Genomic DNA, 23,007 nt, shown 5'->3' on the forward strand with positions numbered 1-23,007 from the left:
GGACGAGTGACAGAGGGCCAAATGGCGCAGACTTACCCCTCGCTCATCCACGTGACGGCTTGAGCGGCCATGTCTGAGAGGTTGTGCTTGAACGCACTATGGATACGTTAAGAGCTCGGTCAAGAGTTCTATCGGGGGAGAGAAAATAGTCTTGATTTTTCGTGTTATTTTTAATCTAGCTAGTCTGCTTTATAGTAGATAAAACCGAAAGAAGTGAAAAGAGAAACATGAACGGTGCCAGCAGTTGAGCGCCCACCTAAAATTTCTCGGTTATACCCCACTTGGATGAGACTAAACCTTTTATAACCCATGCCAGGAATATAGTAAATATCGAGAGCACCCAAATCACCCCATATCGCTCTTTCTAAATAAACACCTGCGCCGCACTATAGCTTAGTTTGTCCACTAGTGCTGGCCATCTACGTGGACTACGTAGGTATCTCTCGAGCGATTATATCCTGGTCAGGACCTGTTTCTCCCTCAATATCAATTATTAAGTAAAACGGTATTTATACTAACATTATTTCACCTCACTTTTTGCATTTTCATTCCTTCATTTATCTCTCTATGTATCCCTAGTTATCCTCCATCGATCACGTGCAAATCAAAGCTCCTAACCGCCGGCAGCCTCATCGAAGATGTACGCCAGAGGTATCACCATACCACTTATCCGTAGAACATCACATCCACATAGCTCCTCTTTGTAGCTCCTCCTTACAGACCATCCTTCTGCTGCCTAATACTACACCCATGGAGAACTACGCCCCCGAGTACTTCGAATTGCCGAGCCCGTTGGTGTTTGTGCAGGGCTTGGAGCATGGGCGTCCAGCTTCGCTGGACTCCGAGGCGTCTGATTTGCTGTCCAACCCGATCCTCCTGTCACCTAGCTACACCCAGGATATGCTCCACCGCACATCGCCCGCCGTGACAGCCGCGTGCGGGCTCGAGCTCGTCACGCGCATAAGTGCCCATGCGCGCGCGGACGTGTTCTGGGACAATGCGATAATCAAAAACCGCTTGGGCACACCGCGCGCCTGCAATGTGCGCTTCATCAGCACCCAGCACTATTTACCGACGCGCAAGAGCCCTACAGGTTCGCCGCTCTCCGCTTTCGCGATGCAGGACGCGCACGCGCTACTCACCGAGCACTGGTTCCAGAAGCACTTTGCGCTTGTGCCCTCCGTTGTCGTCTCTGTGTATGAAATCGATGGCAGCGTGTCAGATCCCCAGCGTTACCTCCAGCAGGACGCAGAACTAGCACAGGAAATCAACATGTTGAAGGCTCAATTGGCGGGGCAGGATATCCGACTTGTACCGCTCATGGTGTGCGCTCAGAGCAGCGATGCGCCGAGCCTTGATGCGCGTGTCGCAAGTTTGCGCCGCCTTACACAACTCGGAACGAAGTTGTTCTATCTTCCCGCCGGAACCCAGCGTGAAATCGAAGTCTTGGTGGAGGTTTTGATGACCAGTGTGCGCACGCTCGCACTGGACTATTACGTGAACTTGGAAAAGCGCATCCGCAAGCGGAAGTTGAACAAGCACGGTCATGAATTGAACACGGTAGGCTCAGCCTTACCCCCTTCGTCGCTAGACACAACCCCTACGTACGTCTCTGCGCTCCACTTGGAAGCGCGCCAGTTGGTGAAGCTTGCGGTGGTCAGCCAGTTCCGCTTAGCATCGCACGACGCGACACTCAAGCTCCTCGAGCAAGCGCACAAACTCCTTGTCCAGGTTTTGAGCAACGCGGACGAGTTTGCGCACGCGTCACCGATCACGCCGGACACGTGGCAGAACTACCGCGCACTCCTAGACGTTATTGCATTCCATGCGACGCGGCTCTACCTCGCATGTGAGTTTCCCAACGTTGCATACACCAAGTTCGACCACCATATCCAGGTGGTGATCTCACACTTGTTGAAGCCACGCGGCATTCGCCCCGCGTCGGCTCCTGTGTTGTACTGGCTCTCCGCGCAGTTCGAGTGGTTGGCTGACTTAACATCCAGATGCCCCAGCATCGTCAGCCGCAACCACGCCTTGTGTCCCGACTCGGTTGGTGGTGTGGGCGTCTTGTCCATGTTGCATCCAGGATTTTCAGCCATGAAGAGCTTGAGTTTGTTGAAGCGAATGGGAACAGACGCTGCCAAGGGCCCTCCGGGCCCTTCTGATGGCTACCTTTCAGAATACACCCAAGACATAGACTCTCAAACCCGCGAGTTGGCGTTGTTGGATAAGGCTGAGAGGTGTTTCCAGACAGAGTCTGCGAAAGCCAACCAGTTCACACGCACGCTCAGCACCATCTACTTCCAAAAGGCCGAGATATACTACGGGCTCCAGCAGTACGAATTAGCGGTGGAATGGTTCACCCGGTGCTTGGACGACGAGTTCTCCCACTGGAGCTATCTCGCTAGCACCGTCTACTGGCGACTCCTCAGCGCCTGGGGCGCGTTGGGCCAGGTTGACGAAATGGTCTCGGTGTACTTGAAGTTGTGCTGCTTGCCTGCACGGATCCATGAGCAGATTGACTTGCTGTTTACGAGATTTTTGGAGTCGCGCGAGGTGGCCGTCACGACTAATCCTGTCGATATCCAGTGTCTCTTTGAAAACAGAGTCACCCCGTTATCCAAGGCGTCTTCCGTGCAGTTACGTCTCGCCAGCTTGGTGAAGCAGAGCGCGGTGTCGCCCCAAAACTTTGTCCTCCAGGAGGTTGTGGTGGAGTTTGACCGCGGGTTTAAAAACGTTAGGTTGAAGCACGATGGATCAAAGCCTGTAGAGGGGCTTGTAACGCTCCAGGAGACTGACTTTCAGGAGAATGATGGCGTGCTAGAGGCCGCGGTCAACTTGGACCTCTCTGCCGCCAAAATCTTTCAGTTCACCCAGCATTGTTCGATGATTGGGACGTTTTCCGTCAAATCTGTTGCCTACAAGGCTTCTTTTAGCTTAGGAGCGAACGCTACCGTCGTGAGTCTTAGCGGTTCCAGTGTTTTTCAGCAAGGTTTCCAGGACCGATACGCTTGGCACGGCTCAAACACCCGCTACATTTCCACCTCCCGGCCGTGGACCACGGACATCGAGCCAAGACGCCCGGAAACGATCGTTACGGTAAGCGAGCCTCCGCATGCTATCAAGGGCGAAAAGTTGAAGCTAACCGTGCTGGTGGATAACAAAGACCACGCCAGCGTCAACGTGGATTTGATCGTGGACGACACAGCCCATTCAAACGGAACTAAAGCTCCGGTTCCCGTCCAGTGGGCCGATTCCTCCGGTAGCACGGTGGTGGATGTTGGGCCGAAAACTGCGCAGGCCTTGGTGTTGTCGGTGGCGGTGCCAATGGATTGGGATAATAACGTCATCCGGGTGAAGATCAAGACCATTTTCTACGTCGAGAACGACCGCGACATTCCCGTGGTGGATTACCTCAGCTTTTCGATCCCGGTCATCGATCCTTTCAAGTACCTGTTGCTGATCCAGCCCCGCTTGCGCGACGGTGATATGCCGTCTCCGATGGTCATCCCTGAGGATATCGCAGATAGCATCCCGTTGGTGCAGAGGTCGTGGTCGGCGAGGGTCTCGGTTGGGTACACCCAAAAGGATAAAGTGGCCTTGGGCCCGTTGAAGATTGTGGGCTATGAGCTTGTCACAACGACGGATCTGTCAGAACACACTGTCGGGGCTATCGCTTCTGAGGACTCCCCTATCACCTTGGAGCCTGAAACCAGTGCCGGGTTGGAACGGTTGTTCTACACCAGGCCCACCGGTGCCAAGTCTGCCCGAAACCTCGCATTGGCATGCCACATGAAGATTCAATGGCAACGAGAGGGCGGCGAGGTTAATGAGCTTGTGACACCTTCCTGGAAGCTCAGTCTTCCATTGCTTGACCCGAGAATTTTGTTGATGGTGGAGAAGTCAGACCCGCGGGCTATTGGCTTGGTGTACACTATTGAAAACCCCACAGCTAGGGTGTTTACCTTCTCGACCACGTTTTCCAACTACGAGCTTGACTACAATTTGGTGGTGGGTACTGATATTGTCCAAACGGTGCTGGTATTACCATTCTCCCACCACGAGCTTCGCTACAGTATCATCCCCAAGACCACTGCCGAATGGTTTAAGTTGCCTGAATTGAAGGTGTATGATGTTAACTACAAGGTGAGTTTGCCCACGCTCCTCGCAACCACCGATGTCAGACAGGATAGAGGCAATAATTTCTTAGTCAATTCCTCTTTTTTGGAATAGTTCAAAAAGATTCCGACACCTCCCCGGTTAGACTTTTCACCATGTAGACCCGCGTTAGTATATGTAGTATGACAACTCTGGCACACAAAACGTCATTGGGACTTGAGTCTACACAGTATTACGTCATAGCACCTTAAGGTGTACGCGTAAATTTTCGGTCGTGCGTAAATTTCAGTGCTAATTTATCCCCGCCCACGCGTTCTGCTCCTTTTCAACAGTTAGACCTCCGCGAACTGTCACAAACTTTCTCACCTCCACCGCAATTGCAATGTTGGCCAGATCCTTTTTAAAGCCAGCCTCCTTCCACGCCTTCACCCCGTTGAGATCTTTTTCCCATACACAATTCAGAATGTCTCAAGTCGTTGTTGAAAAATTAGCTCCAGGTATGTGAATATATATTGCGAGTGTGTTTCAACGGCGTGTACTAACTCGGCCAGGTGACGGTAAGACCTTCCCAGCTGTCGGTGACAAGGTCACTATCCACTATGTCGGTACCTTGGAAAACGGTAAGAAGTTTGACTCTTCCCGCGACAGAGGTAAGCCATTCCAGTGTCACATCGGTGTCGGTCAGGTCATCAAGGGCTGGGACCAGGAAATCCCAAAGTTGTCCGTTGGTGAAAAGGCTGTGTTGAAGATCCCAGGCCCATTGGCCTACGGTGATAGAGGGTTCCCAGGTTTGATTCCACCAAACGCCACCTTGGTCTTCGAGGTTGAGTTGTTGGGTGTCAACTAAAGTGCTAGCACGACCTCTTTACGTTTGAATAATATCAGCGCGTATATTTTCAGAATGGTACTGTAGATTTGATTTGACTGGCAGTCCGTGAGACTTTCTTCAGGCTCATTGCCGTTTCCGTATACGGCTCGGCGTTACCGAAACTATGTCTCAGGGTTGCAGGTCACAAACCATGAGAGACGAAGCTGCTACTGGCACTACGGGTCCATTGAACAGAGTCAGAGCTAAACTGACAGTTACACCAAGAGAAAGGCATCTTGTAATAATCAAACCGGAGGGCTGGGACAATATCCTCACAAAGTGGTCATGCAATCGGGCGTGCAGACACTAACACACGTTCACTCAGGAAGAGCAAAGCTTGGCTACTAAAACTTGAAGACATCTAGTCATGAACACAGCCACAAAAATATGGTATGTACAATCAACAGACATTGCTACGGTAAACTTTACGAGGTGGCGGTGAATCGTAGTTGGCTCTTTATTGCTTGAGCACGATAACGATTCACCTGGAAAGCTGAGTAGCTATAACAAAATTGTAGCGCTAGTTAAAATAGCAGAAAAAACCAAAGACAACCCAAAATAAAAATGTATCAGAGAATACGCTTATTCGTCCTGGATAATGGTGCCCTTTTCGGAAACGTAGATACCATCCAAGAACTTACGGATATCCTTGTTTCTGACACGGCAGATTTGCTGGACATCGGCGGCAACCTGGGAAACAGCCTCCAAGGAGTTACCGGTCAAGACCAATTCATCCTTCTGGTTGGCAGAGTTTTCGACTTCGACACCTTCGGCGATCTTGACGTTTCTGACTCTCTTTTCACCCAAGAAGTTTCTGATTTCAACAAACTTCTCGCCATCGATTTCAATAACGTTAACGTTGATTGGGAAATGGGCGTAGACGTATCTCATCTTGTACTTGTAACCCTTGGTGACACCAGTGATCAAGTTGGAGATCAAAGACTTGACAGTTCTCAAGGCAGCAACGTGCTTTCTGTCACCGTCGTGGACGGTGATCTTGATAGCTCTGTTGGACAACTTGGCGAAAGTGACATTGATGTGGTTCAAGTTCTTGTTCAAGACACCTCTTGGACCAGTAACCTTGATCTTTCTGGCGTTGATTTCAACGGTGACACCTTCTGGAATGTCCAAGATTTGATCGGTTTGAATGTACTTCATTGTGTATAGATTTTGGGTTGAGAAATAAAAGGTAGAAAAAGCTGAAAAACAAGTGATGTATAGTGCAGGTGAAAAATTTTCCTCGAGCTTCAACCGCAGCTTTTCGCAGACTCTAGAGAGGCTGGAATTCCCAGATCTACGTGTACTGTAATTTACGCGAGCAGACCTTACAGGGTACAAGCCTTATGCATGGATGCCATTGGGGTCGTCCTCACGTTGGTGGAACGTTTTAGGTAACCGACTGATTATTCTTGTCCATTCAATGCGTCTCCGTGCTTCTGAGTATTTGTAATGTATTTCTGTATTAGAGGAATGCTGTCAGGAAATTTAGGGTCGGGTGGGTCCATTTAAACTGACTAATCCAAAGGCGATAAAAGTCTGTCAAAGATGCAGACTCTGCTTTTGACCTAACGGCAAATGGTTCTAAAAAGTGCCTAAATCAAGGTTTATTCCTCACACTGAACTGTGTTTAAATAATTGTCTCGTACCCAGTGTCTTTACTGTTACTAAGATTCACAAAAGGACAGCCTGCAACAGTATACCTGAGTCACTTGCTTCGCAGATTCAATCACTCTTCATCGCTGGACGAGTAGCCGGTAATAGGCATGCTCTTTCCCGTGGTTGGGATATCAGCTTTTGGAACTGCATCGCTCGACTCGTACGCCATGCCAACCTTCCGAACCAAACCTTGGATCAACAGGGTCTTCTTCAGTATAGGTTTGATGTCTTTTGTGACTCTTCCGGTCATTGGAATGCTCTGCGCGGAAGCTTTGGCTTTCAACTCCTGTGCCCTAGATTCTGTTAGTCATAGGTTTAATTAGCCAACCATGGTTTACGTACCTTCGGAAGTCGTTCAATCGAGATCTCTCGTGCAATCTGACCTTGGTATCTCGCTCGAGTTCCTCTGCCCTCAATTGGTCGTAAAATATCACTTCTCTGGCATCTAGCTTGTGTGAAACATTTCGGTCCTCAAAAGCGGTTTGACTCTCATTCGCCTTCTGCTCTGGGGTTTGTTAGCGTCATATCTTATCACCAATAAGCAGTACTTACTCTTGTTATCCTTGATCTGCTGAAACATGGACTTTCGCTCGCCATCGGTGCCCTCGTCGTCACCCTTTTCCGTAGCTAGAAACTTCTGGCGCTCCAATGCCTCCTTCGCCTCAGCCAATGCAGCATCCTGCTCGCTAATTTCTCCCTCTCTGACAAATCTTGACATGGTGGATGAAATAAATTATCTAAGCTGGTTAAATGCTGCAGGATGCATCTTATGTATACGGCATACAGAAGTGAAACCAAAACAAAAATCGTGTCCGCACCGATTTTTCTATAGCCAACCAGAATCACGAAAATCACACCGATATTTTAACGAGTACATGAATAGTGACGAGCACCCTGTTTCGGACCAGATATCGCCCACACAATGAACTCTGTATTTGTCAGATCCGGCTTAAGATTATCCCCTTCCGCACGTGCCTTCACCACCACCTCCGCGTGGAGACAGGTTTTGCCAGAGTTGACCTCTGAGCAAAACAGCAGACCAAAACACCTCGTTTCCGGCGCGCCGGTCGAGTTACTCACCAAGAGAGAGTGCAGAATCTACCAAGAGTCTAAGCCAGCCACCCAGTCTGGCCACCACAATGGTGACCACTGGCAGTTGGACTGGGACGTTTTGGGCAAGGGTAACAGATGGGAAAACGACGTCATGGGGTACCAGGGAACCTCCGACGCCATGCAGTGCACCGTCATGAAGTTTGACAACAAGGAGGCTGCCATCAGATTCGCCGAGGGCCAGGGCTGGACCTTTTACGTCCAGGAACCAAAGAAGAGACACTTCAGAAAGAAGGACTACTCCGCCAACTTCCTCCACTCCGCCGGCCCATTGAAACACATCAGAACCAAATAGGTCATGTCGCGTTTATTTATTGTTTCTTTCTCCTTGCATTTTCTTTCTTCCACTAGTTCACATTCGTGTGATGTATATTTAGATATATTGAAAAATATTAAAAACGTGTAGGGGCATACCATCCTTTGAGTATCCATAATTAGATATCCTCATGGCAACGTTATGCATCTCGTTAATTGTCTCCAAATATGATATCCAGCTTAGCTAACGCTGGGTAGGCACCATTGACATCAGTGTTAAATTGCAACCTTTAACAATGCATCTCATTCTATAGTGGATCTCTCACTTGATACAATGCGAATTACAGGAACAATGACGACTGAGTTTCGATGTATTCAAAACTCTTTTTGAGTCCAGACACCTTCCACTGTCTATATACTCTTTATTTCCACTCTGTTCCCCCCTTACATTAATATATTATCCCAATACATTACTCAACTGGGATGGCGCGTCGAATGTCGTGTGCGTATCGCGGCCCAAGTTTTTCAGCCGCCAGACGCGCGTGGAGAAAGTCTTATCAAAATGATTTCTGCCGCCAAGATGGCAACCTGCTCATCTATTGCTTGTTTGGCATCTATCTTTGACGTCACAAACAGAACTCTAAAGCTGCTTGTCACAGAAACGGACAACACCACAGAAAGGTCACCCATGTCTTATCGACACGGATCAGGCCGAGATAGCTTGTCGAAGTTCTTCCCAGACGAGGATCTTGACGACGAATCGCACTACGCCGGTAAGTCGCACCGTGATGATGAACTGCGCTACAATGAGCGATATGCCCAGCCAAACGGCTCGCACTATGCGCAAAGCGGCTCCCGCTACGCGACAAGCCACTACTCGGGTAGCTACGAAAGAGGCCGCCAAGAACCTGAAAGGGATGGTCATGAATCGAACAGAAGTCTCCACGAGTCAGAGAGAAGCCGCCATAAATCAGAAAGAAATTATAATGCCACCTCTGCGCAAAATCACTACGATGTTGACGGAAACCATTACGCGAGAGACGCGTCACCCGAGAGAGCTACCCGCCACCAGACACACCGCAAAGAGCTCTTCGTGCCCAACTCGGCCAAGTTTATGCCCACAGGTCCCAAGTCGCTGCAACCGGTAAAGCAGCCCCTCCCGTGCCTCACCTATGAGTATCCCAACTGTACGGAACACCACCACTACCTCCCGGTGTTGGAGGAGCGACTCCGCCAGCCGCTCGAACCCACGAGCAAAAAGGGCTTCCGCGTTGCCTATGACCCGTTGCTAGATAAGGCGTTGAAGGACAAGAAGGGCACGCGGATAGTGTACCGCGTATGTGGGGAGTCGGCGAAGCCACCGGTGGATCCACGTAAGCGCGAGTCCACGAAACATGCCCTGAAGTATCGCAGGCGGCCATATATCAGCCTCCAGAAGTTGCACACACCGCGCTTCCAGTACGACGAGCACTCTGTGGGGCCCCCGCCGCCGATCGAGGTGATTGTCTGGGGGTTTTCGCTCTCCACCACGCCGATTCAGATTCGGCATCAGTTCACGCCATTCGGCGAGGTCAAGGAGTGCGAGATCTTGGCCCACCCGCGCACCGCCGCACCCATGAACATCTGTCGCGTCAGATTTGCAGGCTCTATCGATAAGGCCGCGAACGCCGCGCGTAAGGCGTGCAAAGCGCACCCGAAGGGGCTTCTGGTGAACGGGCAGGTTGCACGAATCGGCTTGAATGACAGTCAGGGTCGCTTATTGCAGGCTCGGTTAGACAAGCTGCGCCGGGAGGAGGAGGCTCAGGTAAAGCGAGACGAGGCGAAGCAAAAAGAGCGACAGAAGGCAAGAGAGTTGGAGAGACAGAGGGAGCAGGAGAGGGAGGAGAGGGAAAAGGAGAGGGGAAAGGAGCGGGAAAAGGAGCGGGAAGCGGAGAGAGAAACTAAGAGAGAGGGTGCCCCGGCTCTTGAGCTGGCCCCCTCCTTCCTCTCAGACATCCTCAAAGTGGAAAAACAGCAAGAGTCGATGGACGCAAAGTTTGCCAAGGTCGTCTCCAACAGCGTTCTCACGTCAAAGGGCCGCCACGCCGAGATTAAGCCCGGGGTGCCGTTACTGGACAGCATCGCGGCGTATATCAAGGGGCGGCCATTTATTAAGGTGCGGCGGGACGACTTTCCCATCGCAGATTTTGTTGACCGCTACTGGAAGGGCATAACAGCGGCAGATTTGCGCGCGACCGCGTCACGCGAGAGCTATCAGCGTGATCTTGACCGTGACGTCGCGCACCTCGACCGCTACGCGGAGCTGAAGGACGCCGCGCGCAAGTACCTCAAAAAACAGCTTTCGCACGTGGTCAAGAGGAGCTTAGCCACGTACGACTGGGCGCGCATCATGCTCGAGGAGGACGGCATCTACGTGGTGTTCCACGACTTCTACGAGGCACGGCGGTGCTACGAGCACGAGGACGGGCGGCGCATTGCAGACCTTGACACGTTGGCTCCGTCTGAGGTGAATTTGGTCCGCGCGGCTGGCGTGCGCTTTAGTGGCTACCGCTTGTATATGGACTTCTGTCTCCCGCCCGGTTTCAGCAGCGTGCGAGGCGATATCGTGGCGCTTGCGACAGACCCGATGCTCAAAGAGTTAGGCAACTTCTTGAAGCGCGACATTAGGGAGAAGCTCATCGGGCCAGCCGTTCTCGCGGCGTTGGACATTTCCAACTTTCCGGAGCATGCGGATGTGCTAAAGCCGGAGCCAAGGGTTCCAGCCGAGATCTACGGGATTGTCAAGATGGAGGGCCCAACGCTCCCGCTTTTACCAAAGATCAAAAAGAAGGACGGGTTCCCGGTGAGACTTTCAAGGCATGCGATTCAGAAGCGCGTGGTTCCGATGCACCACGTGCTAAACTTTGACAGCTCGGATGAGGAGACCGAGCTCGACTCCGAGAAGCACACCCCGGCGTTGTCTCCAAAGGGACCCCTGAAGAAGCGCCAGCGCATCAAGGGCTACGAGTCGGAGGAAGATGAAGAAATGGAGGAGAGGGAAGAAATCGAGGAGGAGGAGGAAGTCATCGACGTGGAGAAGGCTGAGAGGGAGGTGACCCCTGACCTCGGGTCCAAATTCATGTCCGATAGCTCAGACGTGGAGTATCATACAGGCGATCAGAGATACCACCCCGCTACCGGCGGCTCGCGGCCAGTATTTGAAGACGATCTCAGTGTGCCGTTGGACTTGGACGGCCTCCAAGACACGCTTAAGGACGATGAAGACCTTGTGTTGTTGAAGAAGGTGTTTAGTGATATCAAACCGGAACCCATCGCCAACTTGGACTACTGGGCGTGGCGTGAGAAACAGCGGAAGCTGGAGGCGGAAAGCGCGTTGGACGCGCGGTTCGACAGTGCTGCCGGCTCATGGCGCTGTGAAGGTTACCGCAAGGTTCCGGACGCGGACAAGGCTGAGTACTTGCCACACCGCCGCAAGATCCACCAGCCGCTCGACACCATCCAGCACGAAGATGACGATTCGAAGCGCGGCGGCATCCAAAGCTCGCGTGTGAACCGCGCCAACAACCGGCGCTGGGCCGCGGACGTGTCGTCACTCGGAACTGAGAGCGACATTTTGAGCTTGAATGCTTTGACCAAGCGGAAAAAGCCAGTTTCCTTCGCCAGATCGGCCATTCACAACTGGGGCTTGTACGCGTTGGAGCCAATTGCCGCAAAAGAGATGATCATCGAGTACGTCGGGGAGAGCCTCAGACAACAGGTGGCGGAAAACAGAGAAAAAAAGTATTTAAAGTCGGGGATCGGCTCGAGTTACCTCTTCCGGATTGACGAAAACACTGTCATTGATGCCACCAAGAAGGGGGGTATCGCCAGATTCATCAATCACTGCTGCGTGCCCAGCTGCACCGCCAAGATCATCAAGGTGGGTGGGATGAAGCGGATCGTCATCTATGCCTTGAAGGATATTGCCACCAACGAGGAATTGACATATGATTACAAGTTCGAACGAGAGACCAATGATGACGAGCGCATTCCGTGTTTGTGTGGCGCTGAAGGGTGCAAGGGGTATTTGAATTAGAGTCAATGCATGGTTTATTGTTTTAGTGGGTATCTTTGGATTCTGTAACATCAAGTAGGCGATATCCGTGTCTCCGCATAGAGCATACCGGTGGGAGGCTAAGCCAGGCTGTTTGGATGAAATTGAAGCTTAGATCTAGGAAATGACGTCCCGCATGGTGGAATCCTAATTCAGAGCCTCAATAGTCCGTACCTTGGGTTTTAAGGATCAGGCTAAACTTGTGAAGCACGGCCCAAGTCCATGGTATACCTTTTGCATAATAAGACACAGCATCTAACTCACTGACATACAAAAGATTTTGCTACAAGCTTTCAAACTGACATGTATTCGAAACTTTACTATAGTACAGATACGTTCGGTCTGAGCCGTTGGGCTACCTCCAGAACCGTGTAGGTGAAGACATCCTATTTGGTTGTCTTCTGAGCCATGGCCTCTAAAATGGGTGTTAGTATTCATGTCGTTATCATTCTGAATAGGGTGGTCTTCCCGCAAGTAGGTATCCTCTAACAGGAAGGCCGGTCATAACATACCTCTTCTAGCAGCATCTTGCAACAAGTTCGTGTCGACGCTCTCCTTCTTTAAGTGAACGTATCGAACGGTGGAGCCTCTGATGAACAAGTTTCTAACGGCAATCAAGTGCGGATATTTGGTGTCGTTGTTGCATGTGATATTGTCCAATTTCAAATTCAAAAACTGGTCAACCGATTTTAAGGTTCCGGTGATGGAGATGTCATTTTTTAACTTCATATCGTTAGTACATTGTTTCTGGTGTCTCAAATGCTCTGGATAGACTTACTTCGACGGTGACCTAGATAAGTTAGTTGATGCTCGGGCGGTGGATTTAGTCATGGAATACTCACTTCTTGGTCAACCAATGTTTTGAAAAATGAGAAGAATAACATTCTGTATGGGCGTCAGTGATAGATCAAAGGCTTGCGTTCAGTAACAAGTATATTCACTTTTGTGCGCACGTCTGTTAGAGCTGTCTGAATGTGATGGTAGGAAGCGTTGGATTATGTAAGCTGTACGAGGTTTTCAATTTATAGCACACGGTGCAGGAAATACAGCATGCCATCTGGGCAAATCTGAGGAAATGCGATCAGACTTCTAACCCGAGACTTGAGTTACGAATCAAACTGTTTTGGACTCTTAGATAGGGGATGTTGTTTTTGCGTGTATTTCCGAGCTTTTTAGTGCCCAAAATGAAATCTTGTACGTCGTGTGGAAGATTTATATACCTTTGTCTTACTTTGCTTCCCTATATACTGTGGGGTGCATGTAAAAGTGGATATATTACAAAACTTTAATGACGTATCCGTACAAGGATATTCATTGGTTAATATCATAGTTTTTAACCATAATAGACGAAATCGCTCGGAGGTGAATGTACGAAGATCTCGTAAGCCTGCATTAACTTCTATTCGCAGAAACCACGGCAGCCTCATTCGCACGCTTTATGTCCAACTAACCTTATTCCTTCGTCAAAGTCCTCAAGCTCATTGTGAATCGTATTAAACACTATTCTGTCTCATTTTGGCAGCAAGTTTCCGTATGTTGATTATTATTATTTTTTTAGGTAAACGATGCCGACCCACGGACGATCGGCAAGCCCGCCAAGAGAAAAGCTTGAGAAACGCGACAACGCCGTAAGTGACAAACGGCGATGAACAGCGGACAGGCTCTATCGTTCTCATGCATGGGTTCCCTCGAGTCGTATGTCCCTACTACGCCTTTCTTTCAGTTAAATGTAGTCCAACACCGACAAAACAATATGATTTAAACGTTTACCCTAAATCTTGGCTTACAATCTGCATGCAGGGTGGTTTTTCCAATTACCGTGTAAACATGGGGTCACAATAAACTGGTCTGAGCCCGTGAAACGGGGTCGTTGACAGGCTCGTGTCTTAGTTATAATGTGTAACGCCAACCATCCGTTTATGTCAGTTATGACCCCCGCAGTCAAATCCCACAGACCCTAGATCCATCCCCAAACACCTTGTAAGAGGAAAAACGGCATCTATTGGGTCAAGGCTGACGTAAGTGTCAAACCCATTCCCCGGCTGCAGGCGTGTACCACCGCTTAAACCTTCCTCGATAATGAAAGCTTACAGTCGGAACCAGCTGACTTTGGAGCATTCGTCTCATGCGCTATCTGCAAGTCTGAAGCTTGGCTCCGTTGCAGGTTGAGTGGTTTGATTTCTGTCACGTGACAGACTGATTGGGAATGTCTCCATGCCGTGCGCGGTAATCAATCTACGCGCGATAACGGATGAGTCAAGCCGCAAACAGGTGGTTACAATCCCGAGCACCCTCTCCAAGAGGGGCTTCTGTGCAGGAGAATACTCCCGTTGCCGGAAGACGTACTATGCATTTCTGCGCGGTCCCCGACGCAAGGCGGTGAAAAATCGGAGAAGGCCCTCCAATAGTGAAAAATTTCGTAGAGGTATTAGTCACAGATCGCTCCGGGGGACAACTTGATATATAAAATTGCCGTTTCTTTTCCCTTTTTTTTTTCGTTCTCTCTCTCTCTCTGCTATTATTATCTTTATATCCTAATACATACAATGTGTGGTATTTTCGCTGCCTACAAACAACCGGACGTTGAGGCGTTCAAATCCAAGGCCTTACAGTACTCCAAGAGAATCAGACACAGAGGTCCAGATTGGAGTGGTGTCACCATCCAAAACAGCACCATCTTGTGCCACGAAAGATTGGCCATTGTTGGTTTGGACTCCGGTGCCCAGCCAATCACCTCCGAAAACGATGACTACTCCTTGACTGTCAACGGTGAAATTTACAACCACATCCAGTTGAGAGAAGAGTTTGCCGACTACCCATACAAGAGTTTCTCCGACTGTGAGCCAATCATTCCTTTGTACAAGAAATACGGGGTTGACGCTCCAAAGCACTTGGACGGTATGTTTGCTTTCGTCTTGTATGACAAGAAGCGGGACAGAGTCATCGCTGCCAGAGACCCTATCGGTATCACCACCTTATACATGGGTAGATCTGCTGCCAAGCCAGAAACCTACTACTTCTCCTCCGAGTTGAAGTGTCTTGTTGACGAGTGTGACACCATTACTGCCTTCCCTCCGGGCCACGTCTTTGACTCCCTCACCGGCGAGACCACCAGATACTTCACTCCAACCTGGTGGGACGAAGAAAAGATTCCAACCACGCCTGTGGACTACAAGGTTGTCAGAGAAACCTTGGAGATGGCTGTCAGAAAGAGATTGATGGCGGAGGTCCCATACGGTGTGTTGCTTTCCGGTGGCTTGGACTCATCTTTGATTGCCGCTATCGCCGCCAGAGAGACCGAGCAGGCCAACTTGGAAGCCAAGGGCACCGACACCTCCAGCCAGGGCTTGGCTGGTGTTGACGACGAGGGCCACTTGCGCTCCAACGGTTGGTCCAAGTTGCACTCCTTCGCTGTTGGTTTGCCAGGCGCTCCAGATTTGATTGCTGCTAAGAAGGTTGCCAAGTTCATCGACACCGTCCACCACGAACACACCTTTACCGTCCAGGAGGGTTTGGATGCGTTGAGAGACGTCATCTACCACTTGGAGACATATGATGTCACCACCATCAGAGCCTCTACCCCAATGTACTTGTTGTCCAGAAAGATCAAGGCCCAGGGTGTCAAGATGGTTTTGTCCGGTGAAGGTTCCGACGAGATCTTCGGCGGTTACTTGTACTTTGGTGCTGCTCCATCTGCCGATGAGTTCCACACCGAGTGTGTCAAGCGTGTCAAGAACTTGCACTACGCCGATTGTCTTAGAGCCAACAAGTCCACCATGGCTTGGGGCCTCGAAGCCAGAGTTCCGTTCTTGGACAAGGCTTTCTTGGAGCTCTGTATGAACATCGACCCTGCTGACAAGCTCATCAAGCCAGCTGAGGGTAAGATCGAGAAGTACATCTTGAGAAAGGCGTTCGACACCTCGGACGACCCATCTGCCAAGCCATACTTGCCACAGGAAATCCTCTGGAGACAGAAGGAACAGTTCTCTGATGGTGTTGGTTACTCCTGGATTGACGGTTTGAAGGAGGCTGCCGAATCTGCTGTTACTGAAGAACAATTGGCTCAGCCAAAGGCCGAATGGGGTACCGACATCCCATCCACTAAGGAAGCCTACTGGTACAGATGCATGTTCGATGAATTATTCCCACAGCCAGCCGCCGCCTCTACCGTCATGAGATGGGTTCCAAAGGCCGACTGGGGTTGTCACGAGGATCCGTCCGGTAGATACGCCAAGATGCACGCCTCTGCTGTCGACGCCGTCAAGGAATAAGTTAATAGAATAAATATATGTGTATAATGAGTATTTTTTCAATCAGCAGAAGGACAGGCTGTCGTTGCGCGGTAAATAGGGCTTATTCAGGAATGTCATCGCCGCGTATAGGGTGGTTCTAAAAATAGTCTTGCAGAAGCAGTCCTATAGGTATGGCTTGGGAAGAATTGGCCGCTCAACCAGTTGCTAGAAGGTAAATAGTCTATGGCTAGGATAGTCGGGGTTGATGCTTGTTTGTACTATAGTAGCGTGCCGTCCTGCCTACACAGTCCAGTAGTTGCAGTCAACCTTTAAACACCGGTGTATAAGCATTTTAGTCATAAGCGATCGGCTGTCAAAAGCCGAGTAAACAACGTCTAATGGTGGCCGGAAAGGACTCATTACGTAAACTTAGTAATAGACTATCACGTGATTTTTCATTTTGGTCTATATGCAGGATGTAGTTTTTAATCTGCTTACACATCCTGGGTCTGATATGCATCTCCACGCAATTCATTCCTGGCCCTGCGTTGCAGCTCCCTACGTATAAAGCTGTACTACCTTGGCCCCAGGTTTCTATCACAAATATCCACCGTTTGGGATAAAGAGCGCCTCCCACAAGTTTTACCTTGCATCGCATTTTCTTCTGTATGAGCAAGATCACTATACTAGTTTCGTCCCTTGTTGCACTCATCGTTGCCGTGATTTTCCCCAAACTCTTCTTCCAATCCGCCAAAGTTACTCCAGTTTTAACCCATATGGTTAGTTCTGCGTCCGCCACCTCCACTGCGTCCGACATTACCAAGTACGATCAAAGATTGAACATGGGCATCACTTCATACGCCGCAGCTTCCCCGTACAACCCAAGTTACTTCTTGAGCCATGGTGGTCCAACTTTCATGTATTCTGAAGAGAATGGAAAGGGTGGTGATATGGGTGCCTTCAGGGCGTTGCAGAAGATCGGGTCCCATATTGTCAACGACGTCAAGCCTGCTTTCATCATGGTTGTCAGTGCTCATTGGGAATCTAGCGGCCACGACAACATTGAAATCACCATTCCAAAGCCCAAGGGATTAAAGCCAGATGAGAACGAGTTGATTTACGATTTCTACGGTTTTCCTGACCACATGTACCGCGAACAGTTCCGCACCAGAGGATCTCGCGAGCTATCTCAATCTATTTCTGACTATTTAAACGAAAATGGTTTGAAAGCTTCGGTTACCGCCAGAGGGATCGATCACGGTACCTGGGTTCCGTTTAAGGTTGCCTTCGGTAAGACCGGGCTCACTGACGATTACTGGCACTTGGGGGTCCCATTGATTCAGATTTCTCTTGCACATACCGAAAAATTTGCTATTCACGAGCAATTGGGTGGCTTGTTGAGACACTTTACTGAAAAGAGTGGTGCCAATGGTATCTTGATCAACTCGGGTATGAGCGTTCATAACTTGCATGATTTGGGTACTGCAATGTACAACCATCCGAATAGGCCGATGTCTTATGTTGTTCCGTTCCATGACAAGTTGAGAGACATTTTCACCAAAAGCACTGATTATGAGAGTAGAATTGAGGGGTTAGAAAAGTTACACCAAGAGCCGATATTCAGGCAGGCTCATCCAAGTGTCGAGCATTTCATGCCCATTGTGGTTGCCGATGGGTTTGCTGGTAAGTACGGTAAGGTGAAGGAAGTTTACAACAACGCGTCTCTTAGTTTGGGCTGGGGGGTTTACGAGTTTATTGCTTCTAACAAAGACGTTAAGCTGTGAGGTTAGCTTAGTGTTAGGTCTTGTTTAGAAGGTTAGACATAGTGTATATGAATATTCTCTAAAAAGAGTCACATCCCAGTCAGTTCTAGTAAATATATATAATAGATTAATATAGTATATATTAGATTAATATGGTATATATACCACTTTGTTTATATTGCGTGATACATAATATAATCAAAATTATACGCGTTTTCAGTTCTTAAAATCTCAGGTAAATAACTGTAATAGCCATGTTTATATTTAGACAATATAGGTTTCAAGTTTCTTCAATGTATATGGTGTAAAATACTTACAAATAGGTGTCGTCACCTTACCGTTACTTCTCCCGCGTTGCCGTATGTGTGGATAGCGAAATCGGTCGCTTGAATGCAGACATGCATAGTCAGGGAATGATGTAACCGCACACCGAGAAACTGACTCCGTTCCTTAGCGTACCTTTTCGCGCAGATTGGCATACGTACCACGCGCGCTGCGAGAGCTGGTCTGGCACCGCAAATCGCAGAGAGAGAATATTTACGTGCGTAAAACAGGTAAACCTTACGCCTAGTTGGTTCGGCGAATCAGATGTAGCACGCATAGTGACGTACAATCCTTAAGGGTTTGGTTTCTGGTTGCTACACATGCGGTTAATTTGAAACGTTGTTTTTACGAATTAATATCGCAACATGGCTGTACCACTTAGCAAAAAGGAGGTTTAAGGATGTGTTAAGGGAACGAGGTGGCTAATTTTCAAGTGCTGAGTGATCAAATACTACGCATTGTTACGGTAGAGCGAGTTTATAAACCGAGACAATAGAGAGTTGTCAATAGGGTTAAGCTTCCTAACATTTATTTGATAGGGCCCCCAGGAAGAAACGCATGGCTCGTTAACCTTAAACTGAATGAGAAATTTTACAAATGCACCGGCTTTTCCGATGACCAACATTCGTCTGGGGAGCTTATACCCCCAACGAAATGAGGAACCCATTCGAGGAGGCTTTCAATCGAGGGGTTCTGCAAAAAGAGACCCTTAACAGAGACCCTAGCGGTGTCTCACACGTACTACAGTTAGCACGAGGAAAGTAGCTCGTACCATATAACCGGGGTCATCTCCCAGGGGCAGTGCTGACTTCGTACATGCATCCATATCTCTCCAGATTATTTCTAACCCTTCCGCCCTACATTACTTTTTGGCATGTTTCGACCGCCTCACAATGTGGCAAACCGGATTATAACAGGCTACCGGGGCCTTCCCGGTATCTTGAAGATGGGCTGGATTCAATGAAACACGTATAGGTCGGTTTCTCTTCCTGCATTCTAGGCTGAGCTGACTTGTACTAAGCTGCATGACGGGGCAGGAACTCATTTGAAGCCGCGTATCTGGGTCCACCATGTGATACAAGCCTACACGAAGTCTGTGGGGAGATCTAGTTCCTGAGGACTAACAACACCTTCTAGCATCGTTGTATATCTGAAAGGGTGTTAAGGAGGTCGTAGAAGAACTCAGGTGTTATGCGACGCACACCAGCACCAGAACACGGAGACTTCCAACAGGTTCGTAGGCCCATTTAACTTTCCGAGTGACGTGTCTGAGTTAGCTTGTCGTACGTGAGGTTGTAAAACGCTACCAGCCGGTCACTACCAGTACAGCGCTCTGTCTTGTCCTAACTACAACTCATGTGATGGCTATATGAATGCAAGGATGTTTATGTATCACCATTAGACGTTGGGATCCCAACTTCCGGCCCAAATAGAAAATACTAGCGCGAAACGCAGGAGGTTAAGCTCTAACATGCCATTTTTTCTGAAAGGGCTATGGATCATGAAACAGACTTAAGGCAGCACGAGTCTCTTCATGATTACATACAAAAGAAAAATATCAACCGAGCGTCCCACTGACATCCATGATCCAGAATAAAATGGCGATTGGTAAACCTTAACTCCACTCCTCCACCTGGATAGAAAAGGTAAAACAGCTCGGGCGGGGAGTTGTGTGGTGTCTTTCCCAAAATTCTAAATATAGTCTGACGCACGTAAATGCACACTTACGCACATTCTGAGATCCTGCACCATCGATCGCCTATTTGTCGTAGCATTTTGTCAGGAGAAAATTCCAGCCCAACCTAATGCGGTAATCTAACGAAAAAAGATAGGGTGTGCCAGACAGACGGAAAATACATACAAGCCTAACCCGTCCTGGGACTGCGCAGGTTTTACCTATATAACTCCATCGATTCCACTTGACACCCGTTGGACAGCTGTTATCCAAACACAGCAAACCTCTTTCTCTCGCCTCTTTCTCTCTTATTTTCTTGATTTCTGCCTCGATACTTTATCTGTTGGTATTGCGTTAACCACTGCTCGGATCACCGCCGGAAGTTCCGTAAGCCTATCGCTACAGTGCTTACACCTGCTTTCATTTTTACCAAAATTGAGTTTTCCCAGCGCCAAAGGCGTCTTGTCTAACCATTCCACACCGAATTTCACCCCAGCCGTTTCCTTCTTGCCATGTTTGAGAATCTCAAAAACCTTATCAACAAGAAACACCATGGAAAGAAGGCCTCCCATGACATGACCCCGTCCAAATCGGAGAGCAGCGCGTCCGTCAGTGACGGCTCCTACACGCCAAACGGTCCGCCAAAGGATTCCGAGACCTACGCTTCGGACAACCGCACGGCCTCGACGATGTGCATCCCGTCGCCAGCGTCCTCCCGCAACTCGCTGATGCATCTCTGCGACTCGCCCGTCAGTACCGAGTCCAGCCACCGTTTATTTGCCGAGAACGAGTTGAATCAGAAGTACCCCGACCTTGACTCGCGCTACCAGTTGATGGAAAAGATCGGCGACGGGGCGTTCTCGAAGGTGTACAAGGCGCTCGACACCGCCACCAACACCGTCATTGCGGTCAAAATTATCGACAAGTCGTCCACCTCCACCACCCAGTTAAACAACGTGCTCAAGGAGATTAGCATCATGCGCACGCTTGACCACCCAAACATTATCAAGTTGCTTGCGTTCAAGAATACAACCCTCAACTGCTTCTTGTTCCTCGAGCTCGTCGACGGCGGCGAGATCTTCAACCAGATCATTAAGTTGACGTACTTTTCTGAGGACCTTGCGCGCCACGTAATCGTGCAGGTCGCGCGTGCGGTCAAGTATCTCCACGAAGAGATCGGCGTGGTGCACCGCGACATCAAGCCGGAGAACTTGCTCTTCACCGAGATCCCATTCGTGGCGAACCCCGCGGGCCGTGTGGTGCGCGCGTCGGACGATGATTCCAAGCTCGACGAGGGCAAGTTTTGTCCCGGTATCGGTGGCGGCAGCATCGGCATCGTCAAGCTCGCGGACTTTGGACTCTCCAAGGTCTTGTGGGACCGCAAAACCCAAACCCCCTGCGGCACGGCGGGCTACACCGCACCCGAGATCATGAACGACCTCAACTATGACAAGGCTGTCGATGTGTGGTCGCTTGGATGCGTATTGTACACGTTGCTCTGCGGCTTCCCGCCGTTCTACGACACAGACCAGCAGAAGTTGGCCAACAAGATCGTTGCGGGTGACTACTGCTTCTTGAGCCCCTGGTGGGACGAGATCTCTAAAGAGGCCAAGGACTTGGTCACGCACTTGCTCACCCTCGACCCGGTCGAGCGCTACACCGTTGACGAGTTGCTCTGTCACCCGTGGGTCTTGCAAAACAACAAGGCGACCGAGCCGGCATTGGACGCCCCACAATACTCCCAGGCCCAACCCGAAGGCTTGTTTGACAAAGATTACTTCAACACCGCCATGGACGGCTTGGTGACCACGCCGCGCGCCGAGGCCATCCGCTTTGTGTTTGACAACAACTCGTTGCCGAAGTCAATCGCTTCGGCGGCGTCCAGAAATCGCATTGCATCCACCAGCACCACGTTGATTACCGTCCCCTCGCAGCACGGCAACTACTCTCTCGACCGTCTAGTGGAGCACTCGTCGGACGATGAAATCGACGAGGCATATTCGGACGACGAGGAGAATGAGTTTTCGGACTTTGACGTCCCCCAGGCGTTCCAATCGCTGGCCCTCAAGGGCAAGGCCCATCGCCGCATACACAGTATTGACAGTGTCGGCAGCGGCGGCTACACGATGCCGCTATTTGGCCAGTCGCCCATCAAGGTCAAGTTCGCCTACAAGAGTACCGCCACCACATCTTTCGGCAGCCTCACCATGAATGGGCACCGCCGTGCACGCACCAACTCGTCATCATCGTTGCGTCTTAGGAAGGCCAGTGAGGCTTTGAGTGTGGCGCCAGTGAACAAGCGCGGCTCCGGCTCTTCACCGGGCCTCAAGGTTCCCATGGTGGAAGTCGAGCTTTCCCATGCCAAAAGTGCTGATACAAAGCGCTACGACCCAAACCTCACCGTGACGGTTGACAAGCTGATAGCTGCACGCCTCAGCCGCGGCCATCCCAACTTCCCGAAGTCGCCATGTCCGCAGAGCATCCGTTTCCGCTGCGGTCCCCTCGTCCTGGACCAGTGCGGTGCGGGGGACTCTGAGGACGATGAAGCCAATTCTGATTGCGACTCCGACTCCGATATGGATATGAGCGATTACGAGAGAGATAACACTCCCTCGGTGATCGTGGAGGACCGGAAAAGCGCTTCGCCCCGGGAACCATCGACCTCGCCGGCTGTCACCGCGCAAACCGACCCCATTGCCATTCCGCTGCGAGCCAAAACATCGCCGCCGCCGATGGACAGACACACCGCGCCCGTGCCGGTTGACATTCGCAAGTCGTTTGATACATTGAGCGAGAGTTTTAATTTGGATCAGTCCAAAATGTTGTCTAGGCGCAAGACGGTGGGCGGAGGCTGCCGGGTGGCACAGTAAATAATTAATGATCTAATTGCTGGTAAGAATTTCTATTATGAT

General features: G+C 50.0%; 11 protein-coding genes across 11 annotated transcripts; 7 read left to right on the top strand and 4 right to left on the bottom strand.

Moving 5' to 3' along the window:
- The first annotated feature begins 503 nt into the window (after positions 1-503).
- Positions 504-4,618, top strand: BABINDRAFT_159185 (uncharacterized protein). Its single transcript, XM_019127510.1, has one exon. It carries the CDS (start codon positions 751-753, stop codon positions 4,231-4,233), a length of 3,483 nt encoding a protein of 1,160 aa, XP_018987969.1. The 5' UTR covers positions 504-750; the 3' UTR covers positions 4,234-4,618.
- A 48-nt stretch (positions 4,619-4,666) lies between these two features.
- On the top strand, positions 4,667-4,966 carry RBP1 (peptidylprolyl isomerase; the record flags this gene model as incomplete). The annotated part of the gene is made up of 1 exon (XM_019131480.1): positions 4,667-4,966. A coding segment is annotated over one exon (300 nt), but the record flags the coding sequence as incomplete, so codon positions are not given.
- Positions 4,967-5,569: 603 nt separating this feature from the next.
- BABINDRAFT_5579 (60S ribosomal protein uL6) lies at positions 5,570-6,145 on the bottom strand (the record flags this gene model as incomplete). The annotated part of the gene is made up of 1 exon (XM_019132238.1): positions 5,570-6,145. The coding sequence occupies one exon, from the start codon at positions 6,143-6,145 to the stop codon at positions 5,570-5,572; it is 576 nt and encodes a 191-aa protein (XP_018987971.1).
- Positions 6,146-6,340: 195 nt separating this feature from the next.
- On the bottom strand, positions 6,341-7,361 carry BABINDRAFT_11041 (uncharacterized protein; the record flags this gene model as incomplete). Its single annotated transcript, XM_019126830.1, has 3 exons — positions 6,341-6,936; positions 6,986-7,148; positions 7,196-7,361. 3 exons carry the CDS (start codon positions 7,359-7,361, stop codon positions 6,714-6,716), a joined length of 552 nt encoding a protein of 183 aa, XP_018987972.1. The 3' UTR covers positions 6,341-6,713.
- Positions 7,362-7,565: 204 nt separating this feature from the next.
- BABINDRAFT_178827 (uncharacterized protein) lies at positions 7,566-8,090 on the top strand (the record flags this gene model as incomplete). Its single annotated transcript, XM_019131071.1, has 1 exon — positions 7,566-8,090. One exon carries the CDS (start codon positions 7,566-7,568, stop codon positions 8,046-8,048), a length of 483 nt encoding a protein of 160 aa, XP_018987973.1. The 3' UTR covers positions 8,049-8,090.
- A 514-nt stretch (positions 8,091-8,604) lies between these two features.
- SET1 (histone methyltransferase) lies at positions 8,605-12,114 on the top strand. Its single transcript, XM_019127511.1, has one exon. It carries the CDS (start codon positions 8,697-8,699, stop codon positions 12,081-12,083), a length of 3,387 nt encoding a protein of 1,128 aa, XP_018987974.1. The 5' UTR covers positions 8,605-8,696; the 3' UTR covers positions 12,084-12,114.
- Positions 12,115-12,454: 340 nt separating this feature from the next.
- On the bottom strand, positions 12,455-12,999 carry SNP3 (Sm-like protein). Its single transcript, XM_019132256.1, has 3 exons — positions 12,944-12,999; positions 12,880-12,891; positions 12,455-12,824 (listed from the first exon to the last, which is right to left on the bottom strand). The coding sequence occupies exons 1-3, from the start codon at positions 12,983-12,985 to the stop codon at positions 12,603-12,605; spliced, it is 276 nt and encodes a 91-aa protein (XP_018987975.1). The 5' UTR covers positions 12,986-12,999; the 3' UTR covers positions 12,455-12,602.
- Positions 13,000-14,595: 1,596 nt separating this feature from the next.
- On the top strand, positions 14,596-16,666 carry ASN1 (asparagine synthase (glutamine-hydrolyzing) 2). Its single transcript, XM_019127512.1, has one exon. It carries the CDS (start codon positions 14,648-14,650, stop codon positions 16,370-16,372), a length of 1,725 nt encoding a protein of 574 aa, XP_018987976.1. The 5' UTR covers positions 14,596-14,647; the 3' UTR covers positions 16,373-16,666.
- A 232-nt stretch (positions 16,667-16,898) lies between these two features.
- BABINDRAFT_159191 (uncharacterized protein) lies at positions 16,899-18,211 on the top strand. The gene has a single exon (XM_019127513.1). The coding sequence runs from the start codon at positions 17,002-17,004 to the stop codon at positions 18,115-18,117; it is 1,116 nt and encodes a 371-aa protein (XP_018987977.1). The 5' UTR covers positions 16,899-17,001; the 3' UTR covers positions 18,118-18,211.
- A 988-nt stretch (positions 18,212-19,199) lies between these two features.
- On the bottom strand, positions 19,200-19,859 carry BABINDRAFT_159192 (uncharacterized protein). Its single transcript, XM_019127514.1, has one exon. It carries the CDS (start codon positions 19,490-19,492, stop codon positions 19,283-19,285), a length of 210 nt encoding a protein of 69 aa, XP_018987978.1. The 5' UTR covers positions 19,493-19,859; the 3' UTR covers positions 19,200-19,282.
- Positions 19,860-20,601: 742 nt separating this feature from the next.
- BABINDRAFT_21399 (uncharacterized protein) lies at positions 20,602-21,837 on the top strand (the record flags this gene model as incomplete). Its single annotated transcript, XM_019131265.1, has 1 exon — positions 20,602-21,837. A coding segment is annotated over one exon (1,236 nt), but the record flags the coding sequence as incomplete, so codon positions are not given.
- Positions 21,838-23,007: the final 1,170 nt, after the last annotated feature.

Source organism: Babjeviella inositovora (genome assembly GCF_001661335.1).
Source record: "Babjeviella inositovora NRRL Y-12698 unplaced genomic scaffold BABINscaffold_1, whole genome shotgun sequence".
Taxonomy (NCBI): domain Eukaryota; kingdom Fungi; phylum Ascomycota; class Pichiomycetes; order Serinales; genus Babjeviella; species Babjeviella inositovora.

What these genes read in the sequence shown, in the direction of transcription:
- BABINDRAFT_159191 (XM_019127513.1), top strand. Translation starts at nt 17,002, where the DNA reads ATGAGCAAGATCACTATACTAGTTTCGTCCCTTGTTGCACTCATCGTT.
- BABINDRAFT_159185 (XM_019127510.1), top strand. Translation starts at nt 751, where the DNA reads ATGGAGAACTACGCCCCCGAGTACTTCGAATTGCCGAGCCCGTTGGTG.
- BABINDRAFT_159192 (XM_019127514.1), bottom strand. Translation starts at nt 19,492, where the DNA reads ATGGTGGACCCAGATACGCGGCTTCAAATGAGTTCCTGCCCCGTCATG.
- SNP3 (XM_019132256.1), bottom strand. Translation starts at nt 12,985, where the DNA reads ATGTTATTCTTCTCATTTTTCAAAACATTGGTTGACCAAGAA.
- SET1 (XM_019127511.1), top strand. Translation starts at nt 8,697, where the DNA reads ATGTCTTATCGACACGGATCAGGCCGAGATAGCTTGTCGAAGTTCTTC.
- ASN1 (XM_019127512.1), top strand. Translation starts at nt 14,648, where the DNA reads ATGTGTGGTATTTTCGCTGCCTACAAACAACCGGACGTTGAGGCGTTC.